This window comes from Talpa occidentalis, unplaced genomic scaffold (genome assembly GCF_014898055.3).
Source record: "Talpa occidentalis isolate TD23 unplaced genomic scaffold, MPIMG_talOcc4v2.1 talOcc4.16, whole genome shotgun sequence".
Lineage (NCBI taxonomy): Eukaryota > Metazoa > Chordata > Mammalia > Eulipotyphla > Talpidae > Talpa > Talpa occidentalis.
In genome coordinates, this window is record NW_023601653.1 from 85413987 (window position 1) to 85422687 (window position 8701).

The window sequence follows — 8701 nt, forward strand, 5'->3', positions numbered from 1 at the left end:
GCTGGGCGGTGCTGCCTGCGGGGCTCGTGCTGGGGTAGAGCCCAGGAGAGGCGCCTGCCACAGGACTTTGGTCCCCGCTCCCCGGGCACCCCCGGCAGCCCTCTCCAGGAAGCCAGTCCAGCAGCGGCAGGGCAGCCCGGCAGGGCTGCTGGTGATGCCGGGGGTGTTGGCTGCGACTTCTGTCAGGGCCGCGGAGCAGGGAGGAGCTGTTAGGTGTCTAATCTGGTGGGGTTGTCCCTGACAGACCCCTTGGCGTCCGGAGCCCCAGCCCCTCTCATGCCCATCAGCTCGTCGCGGGGGCGGGGTGGGGGGCTGGGTGGAAGGAGCTGCCTCTTGGGGTCAGGCTCCAGGTATGTCCCGTCACTGCCACACAAGTTGGGTTTCCAGTGGCCGGTGAACTGACCTCTTGCCGCTTGGTCTCATCTGAAACCGGAGTCTTGATGCCCGCCTGTTACGTTGCCGGCAGAATTCATGTGTGGCACAAGTTAGGTGCCTGGTGTACCTGGCTCTGAGGGGCCGCCGCGTGATTCTCCACAGTGACTCGAGCATTTAACTAGGGGTGGGAGGCTGGGGGGTGCTTAGGGGGAGTCTGCTACTTGCATCTTTTTTTTTTAAAGATTTATTTATGCATGCAAGAGCTGGGGTACAGGCCAGAGGTGCGGGGGGTGAGAGGACTGACCAAAAACAGAGTGGGGTGCAGGACAGGCAGATCCACTGAAATCCGCTGCTGAGGGGAGCAGCGGGGAGACAGGAGAGGTCTGCTGTGCCCTGTGGGTCGCTCCCTGGCCAGCTGGGGATCAAATTCGTGCTGCAGCAGAGGCTGCAGATTGCTTCACAGTGCGGTGCTTAACCCCTCGCGCCCCCAGGAGGCCCTGCTACTTGCATCTTAACATGAAGATTTGCCTGGCAGGTGAAATTGGTTATAACTTGACAGGTCAGTGATTTGTGCCAGTGAACATTATTAATGACCATACTTTTTGGTAATAAATATTAACACCTGTAAAGATCATAAAGGTGATAGATTTGCTAAAGAGAAGCTTCTGGGGCCTCCGTGGTGGCGCAAGGGGTGAAGACGCAACCTATGAAGCTGTCGGCAGCCTCTGCAGCATGAGTTCGATCCCCTGCCAGGGAGCTACCCACATGGCGCAGCAGACCCCTCCTGCTTTCCCGCTGCTCCCCTCAGCAGTGGATTTCAGTGGATCTGCCTGTTCTGCTCCCCACTCTGTCTCTGGTGACTCCTCACCCCTCTTTGATGCATAAATAAATAATTTTTTTTTTTAAGATTTATTTTTATTTATTTATACAAGCACTGGGCACAGTCAGAAGCGCGGGAGGGTGAGAGGATTCACCAGAGCCAGAGCAGGGAGCAGAGCAGGCAGAAGGACCGAGGTACACTGCTGAGGGGAGCAGCGGGCGGCAGGAGAGGTCTGCGCGCCATGTGGGACCCTCCTCCGGTGGCCGGGGAGCAGCCGGGGATCGAACTGGCACTGCGGAGGCTGCGGGCAGCTCCACAACCCAGCGCTCAACCGCTGCGCCACCGGGGAGGCCCAATAAATCTTTTTTAAAAAAAGAGAGAGAAGCTTCTGGTGTGTGTCTTCAAATCTTGTTTGGAATAGAAGCAGCCCGCGCGCGGCAGGCGCTCTTGGGGAATGTGCTTTTGCAGATGGGAAAGTTAGCAGAGACAGTTTTGCAAAACAGTATTTATGGAAATGTTGCTTTTAGCTTCTGACAAATTGGTTTGTCACAAATTGATGTGATACATTTCTTAGGGCTGAAGTTTGAAGAAAATAAAACCACAACTTATGGGTGACACTGGGGAGCTTGGGGGGGGCAGGGTCGGGCGGGGGATCAATTCAAGGTAAACGGCTCCACAGCTGTTCTCGTGTGGGATGTGAAAAGAATCCTTATCTGCTTTTTTCCCGATTGCTCACGTGTGCCATGTCTTGTCTCTTCCCCCAGGATGTGGAGAAAGAGAAGGAAACCCACAATTCCCTCAGCAAAGAGGAAATCCAAGAGAAAGTTCATAAATACAATGCGGCCGTGACAGACAAGTTGAAGATGACCTTGGTAAGCGCCCGTCATGCTTCAAGGTGTTGGTTACGTTAGCCACGTGTCAGAGACAGACCTGAGCTGCTGGTGTGCTTTAGAATTCCTGAAAAGCATTTGCAGAACTTTGCCAATCCGTGTGTGCAGCCCCGGAAGGTGAAATACTTCTCCAGCTTCCATGTGAAAGCTGCATTTTGAAGTAACATTATCCAAGAGTCGTGAACATTGCATTTTAAAGGTTACAGTTTTCACAAGAGTGAATAAGTGACTGTGTGTTGTAAACTGAGGCTGTGGACAGAAGATGGACTAGACAGGCTTTTAATGTTTTGCTCTAACTGTGTCACTTGTACATAACGGGGTTTGTAGTTAACATATAGAGGTTTTCACACGACAGTCAACATTTTTCTCAATAATCTGAATGTAAAGAAAAGTCAAGACCATCATTGCTGGTTTTGGCAGCTAAGGAATAATCCTGCCAACATCCGGGGACAAATACCGCGCTCATCAGCTTGTATGCGCTGGATAAGTGTCGTTTTCCGTATAAAAATCACACCTTACACGGCCGTTGAGAAACCGCCCGTGTACAGGAGCTGCCGCGAGCAGCATGTGCAGGAGCAGCAGCCGCTCCGAGCCGCGACCCCGCTCTGGTCAGAACCACCCCGTGCAGCCGCGGGGTCAGCTGCTGGGGCCGCGGGGCCCTTGTGCGTGTGGGTTCAGAGACACACAAGCTCCGGTGCTTATCACAGGGACGGATAAGGGGCCTCGTGTTGCCAACTGCCCCGAGACTGCGAGGTTTCGGTTGTCAGAGAGTCACGGCACATTTTTGCACAGAAAACAGAAAAAGATACATCGTGACTTTTCCGACAACCGATCGCCGTTTTCTGGCCTCTCCTTGTTACTCGGCACCTCGGAGTCCCGCGTGGCCTCCTTCTCCGTGGCCAGCTGGCCACCAGCGCAGGTGTTGCGTCCTGTGGCCGGGCCGGCCTCCACCCAGGGCCTGCCTCACCCCGGCCCCACCTCTGCCCGCAGGCCTCCCCCCGCCACCCTCCCTGGAGGTGGTCCCTCGGGGGCGGTCACGGTGACGTCCACCTCGGAGCCAGAGAAGCTTCCCCTGTCCCTTCGTGGGGTGTGCGTGTCCTCCCGGCGCCCTCCCAGCTAAGTGTGCGCTTCTCTCTCGCCAGAACTCCAACGGGACGTACACTGGCTTCATCAAAGTGCAGCTGGAGCTCTGCAAGCCGACGTCCGCGGCCTCCGGCCCAGGCAACGGCTGCGTGAACACGCTTCACATCAGCAGCACCAACACCGTCGGGGAGGTCATCGAGGCCCTGCTCAAGAAGTTTCTCGTGGCCGAGAGCCCGGCCAAGTTTGCACTTTACAAGCGTTGTCACAGGGAAGACCAAGGTACCTTCCTTCACGTCTCTGTCCCCAGCAGGAGGCACGCTGTGTGCGTCCAGCTGTGTCAGCCCGGGGGCCACCTGAGGCCACGGCCCTGGGGGGCGCCACCCTGACTCCGTGGCTGAGTTGGGTGGCTCTGACGCACATGCCACTGCAGGGTGCCTGCGAGCGCGCCCTGGGGCTGTGTCCCCTGAGCCTGCATGGGGCCGGGGGTGACTGCGCACAGCCCCGGCTTCCCGGGGTGCCTGGCCCGCCCTCCCAGCAGCACACACAGGGGGTGAACAGTGTTTTGATTTGGGATCTGAACTTCACACCCACGTCCAGCCCGGAAGAGAGTGTGTGATTCCTGCGCGGGCTGAGCAGGACCCCCCAGGTCAGCGTCGAGCGGTGCCCACGGTGGGCAGCATTGGGTTAGCAGCCCCCTGACTGCAGGCTGGGGGTGAGCGCTCAGCTGCTGAGCTGGCTCCCGTGTTTCTGGGTGGGGCCTCGAGCAGCTCCCAGGAGACAGCCGGGCCTGGACACGGCGGCAGCGCCTGCATCGCGTGGCGACGAGGCCCGCCTGGTGCTGGGTGGGCGGGCGTTTCCTGGACACACAGCGTGACCAGGCAGGGCAGCAGGCAGCAGCAGGGGAGGGTGGGATTTACGCCACAGCTGTTGTCGGATGTGCCAGCATAACGCGGGTGACCCCGGGGTTCTCTCAGCCGGCCAGTGTCTTCGCCTGCCCGCCCGGGCTTTAGCTGCACGGGCCCAGCGATGGCACCGGGTTGAGAGATTAACCCAAGGCTGGCAAATCTTCCAGCAGGACAGGCAGGGGTGGGGGGCGGGTGTGCAGCCACCGGAGTGTGTGTTCTGCTGCTGGGTTATTTGCAGCTGCCAGTCTAAGTTGATGTATCTGGAGATTTGTTCCCAGAGCTCTGGCTTCCGTCCCCTGGACGGTGTTTTGCTGCTTCTCAAGGGGCGCCAGGGCCTAAAGCTCAGCGCTGCCTCTTCTCTCTGAAAGGAGGAGCAGGACCCTCCGTCTGTTTTGAGACCGATCACCACTGACTCCACTCCTGGAGTGTGTCCCCCTCGGGGCGCAGCTGCCTGTGCAGACGGCCTGGCCCGCCCCGCCGTAGCCTGGGGGTCGCATGGGGGGTGACGGGGCTGCGTGACCTGGCCCTTGACCTGGCGGGAAGGTGGGCGCGCGGTGACGCGGGCGGCGCGGGTGACACGCTCCTGCCCCTCACGCAGTCTACGCCTGCAAGCTCTCGGACCGGGAGCGCCCGCTGCACCTGCGCTTGGCCGCCGGGCCCCGGACGGACACGCTGAGCTTCGTTCTCCGCGAGCATGAGGCCGGGGAGGTGAGTGGTCGCGCTTCCTCGCCCTGACCGCCCGGGGAGGAAGCTGGGGGCGCTGTCCGTCCGCCCTGGGAGCGGAGGGGGACCCCGGCGGCGGCTCCGCGTGTTGTGACGAGTCGGAGTCGAGCCCAAAGGCAGCTGCGGGTCATTCCTGCGCAGAGTGTTACGCCGGCCTCGCCTTTTCGGAGGGGGCGGAAATGCTTTTCTGTCACCTCATCTCCACCCACAGGGTCATTTTCACCCCCTCTGACCTCCCAAGTGCTGGAATCCAGCTGAACTTTGAAAGCTGATCCCGCCATATGTTTGCGGCCCACAGGAGGCGCCGGGCTAATTTGAGCTGAAGGGAAGTAGAAGGAAATTCAATCTCTTTACCGCAAAGACACCGACTTCCTGGAATCGGTTCCTTTTTCACCTAGATGGCCGTGGATTTGGATTTATTTAGGGCCCGGGTGCCGTGTTCTCTGCACGGACACTTCCTGGAGGCCAGCTGAGCCCAGGAATGAGCTTTAGACTGGCCCCCGAGGCCCAGGAGCAGCTTTAAAACGGCGCAGGAGCCCGTGTCCCCGGCCCTGGGCCTCCGTCTTCCTCGGCCGCGGGGGCGAGAGGCGGCGTCCACGTGGCTCTTGGCATGACGCAGCGCGGCTGGAATGTCTAGGTTAGGAGGAGGAAACGCTGCTTCCTTGCGTCCCTCCTGTCAGCCGGGAGCGGGACTTTAAATCCTGCCCCTGCGGTGCCCAGCCGCGAAGTCAGCGCAGGGGGCGGCGGCCTGAGTCTCGGGCGGGAGCGGGTGTGACCGCGCTGCGGGGATGGCGGCTTCTGAGTCTCAAGCGGAGCTTTATTCAGGGGGGTCTTAGGGGCAAGGGGGGTTGTGGAGCATTCCTGAAGCTTCTTCGGGTCAGTGTTTGGATGCTTTCAAGATTCCCGCTCACTTCGGGGCGCCCAAGCCTGACTCGGCGTCTCGTTTGGCCAGTGGCCCCTCGCCCCCCCAGGCCCGGCCGTGGCCCGTCGCCTCCCACTTCCCGCCCCTGAGTGTCGGGGCGCCCTGCGGAGGGGAGCGTGTCCGCTCAGGGTTGAGATTTGCCCCGCGCCGGAGGCCCCGACTGCTCTGCTGGGCCTCGGCGGCTCTCGTCTGGCCCTCGAGGGGAACCGAGGAGGGAGGCGGCCCCCACGGCCGGCAGGGAGGGAGGAGCTGGCCTGATGGAGCGTCTCTACTGGAGCACGGACGCAGGTGAGAGGAAGATGTTCATTTGTTGGAGTGGACTTTCCGGCACGGGAAGGTTTGTTCTCCTGCTCCACGCGGCTCGCGGCCCCGCCCGTGACAGCCGGTCTCCGGGGGCCTCGGTCGTGCGGCCCTGGTGGCGCCACCCTGAGTCCTCTCACCCGGCCCGGGGCCGCCCAGCCTTCTCCCTGCCCCACGGTTCTGGGGATTTCCCAGCAGCGCCGATCCTGGGGGGTTCCTGGCCATGGGGTGGGGGGTCCGGGCGGGGGGTCCCGGTGAGGGTGGTTCTCAGCAGGCCCGGGGACCCCTGTAGGGAGGGGCAGATCTGTCCTTGGAAGCCAGTGCTGCCAGGCCAGCGACATTCACTGGTTTTTTTGTTGTTGTTGTTGCTAAGATTTATTTATTTATGCTACAAGAGCTGGGGTGCAGGCCAGAGGTGGGGGGGTGAGAGGATCCCCCAGAGACAGTGGGGAGCAGAACAGGCAGACTGACCGAAACCCACGGCTGAGGGGAGCAGCGGGGAGACAGGAGAGTCTGCTGCGCCCTGCGGGCCGCTCCCTGGCCGGCGGGGGATGGAGCTCGTGCCGCAGAGGCCGCGGGCAGCTTCGTAGTGCGGCGCGGAGCCCCTTGCGCCCCCAGGGAGGCCCGACGCCCACTGTTCTACTGATCAGGTGACGCAGACGAGCAGACCAGCCCTGGGTTCGGTGCCGCTGCTATGGCCAGTGGCCGGTGCTCTTGGGGCGAGACCCGGAGGCTCGGGCAGGAGGCAGAGCCCCTGTCCTGATGGGGCTGTGACGGGGTGGCGGCGCCGACGGCCGCAGCCTGGGCGGGAAGGGGGTGCAGGGATGGGGCGCGATCCCGTGGGGAAAGGGCCCCGGAGCTGCCCCTTGATGCTGAGCTGGGCAGGCGAGGGGCGAGCCAGGGGAAGAGCCCCCGGCCAGGAGGGCGCCGGGCGGGGAGGGGGGGGCAAGGGGGGGCTTAGCGGACACTCAGCGACGCCCCAAGGGTCAGCGGGCGCGCCGGGGCCAGGCTGGCGTTCCCCAGAGTGCCCTGGGCTGGCGGGCACAGGCGGCGGGTCTGAGAGGCCGGAGCGGCTGGGGAGGAGGCCGTCCCGGGGGGAGGTGACGGTGGCCGGCCCTGAGGGCCGAGGGGTGCGCGGTCCAGGGATCCCCGGGACCGGGTGGCGTGCAGAGGCCTGAGGTGCGCCTGGGGCGCGGGGCGCGGTCTCCGGTGCCGCGGGAGTCGGGTGGGGAGTGAGGAGCCAGACGGGCCCAGGGGTCGGGGGTCGGAGGGGCGCGGGGAGGGGACGCGGGGACACGGGCGGGCCCGGGCGGGAGGCGGCGGCGGCCCCGGTCCCGAGCCCGAGCCCACCCGGCGCGGCCTGTCTGTCTCCGCAGTGGGAAGCCTTCAGCCTGCCGGAGCTGCACAACTTCCTGCGCATGCTGGACCGCGAGGAGGCCGAGCACCTGCAGGGCCTGCGGCGGCGCTACGCGGCCTACAGACTGCAGCTGGAGGAGGCCCTGCGCGCCCTGTGCAAGCCCGACTAGGGGGCCCCGCGCGCCCGCCAGCGCCGCGTCTCTCCCCGGGGGCTCTGCCGCCCCGCGACGCTGGCTGCTCCCCGCGGGTGCGGCCCCTCCCGCCTCCCCGGCCGCGGGCTCCGGCGGTTTCTTCTTCTTTCACTTTGGTGCCTTCGCGGAGAGCCCGGCACGTGCACGTGTTTCCAGACTTGCCCGACCCGCGCGCGCGTCCACGCCGAAGCCGCCTGTGGTTTTCCCGGGTCGGGACCCCCCGCAGGAGCCGAGGGGCGGGGAGCGGGGAACTGGGACGTCTGTGGAGGGCTTGGGGGCGTCTGGCAGAGACAGGACAGGGCAGGTTGGGAGGCGCGGGCCGAGGGATTCGGCGTGGAGGAGCCGGGCGGGCGGCGGGGAGCTCAGGCTCCTGGTGGTGAATGTGCGGACAGGCCAGAGCAAGTAGGAGCCAGACCCTGCGGGGGGCTGGGGGGCGCTGACTGCGCTCGGGGCCCTGGGGGGAGCAGAGAGGGCCGGGGGGCGCCTTCCCGCCGAGCTGCTGCTCTGGGTGCCGGGATGGTGGCCCCGCGGCCACGCGCAGGCTCAGGGCGCGCTTGGAGACCATCATCCCCCTTCCCGTGCCTGTCCCCGGGCTGGACAGACCCTGCGCGCCCCGCCCCGGCTCCGGGGAGGCCTTGCCCGGCGGGGGCAGCACGCGAGGCGGCCAAGTCCACGCCAGAGCCGCTGCGGGACGCGCTGAGCGAGAAGGCACGTTCCCTCTGGCCTGTCCTCCGTCCTGTCCTCTGGCCCTGCCGGCCCGTCCTCCCGTCCTTCCTGCCAACCAAAGAATTGTGCAGCGCGTGGGCCAGGGAGGCCCCGGGCGGGTCGCTCGGGCCGCGCGGCTCTGAGGACGGCCGCGGGGGGCGCGGCGCGGGCTTCCCGAGGGGCCTGACCACCCGCCGGTCGCCGGGCTGGTTCCTGTTAGGAATTCCCAAGGAGCGGTTGGCTTGGGGACACCCGGCGGAGTGTTGTCGAAACTCCAGGCGCTTCTGCGCTCGGCCTTGACGCGGGCTGTGCCTTCCGTGCGCTGCTGCGCCCCGCGGTGGCTCTTCCCGCTCTTCCGAGGACGCCCTCCCGGCCGAGGCCGGCGGGCCGGGCCTGCTGCCCACGCGGGTCGCGGAGACCATCGCAGCCTC

General features: G+C 64.4%; 1 protein-coding gene across 1 annotated transcript in view; it reads left to right on the forward strand.

The window, feature by feature from the left end:
• RASSF3 (Ras association domain family member 3) overlaps window positions 1-7544 on the forward strand; it is a 43220-nt gene extending 35676 nt beyond the window's left edge. The window contains exons 2-5 of the mRNA XM_054696745.1: window positions 1960-2067; window positions 3228-3447; window positions 4672-4781; window positions 7395-7544. Coding sequence (XP_054552720.1) covers window positions 1960-2067; window positions 3228-3447; window positions 4672-4781; window positions 7395-7544 — 588 coding nt within the window. The remainder of the gene's footprint in view (window positions 1-1959; window positions 2068-3227; window positions 3448-4671; window positions 4782-7394) is intronic.
• Window positions 7545-8701: the final 1157 nt, after the last annotated feature.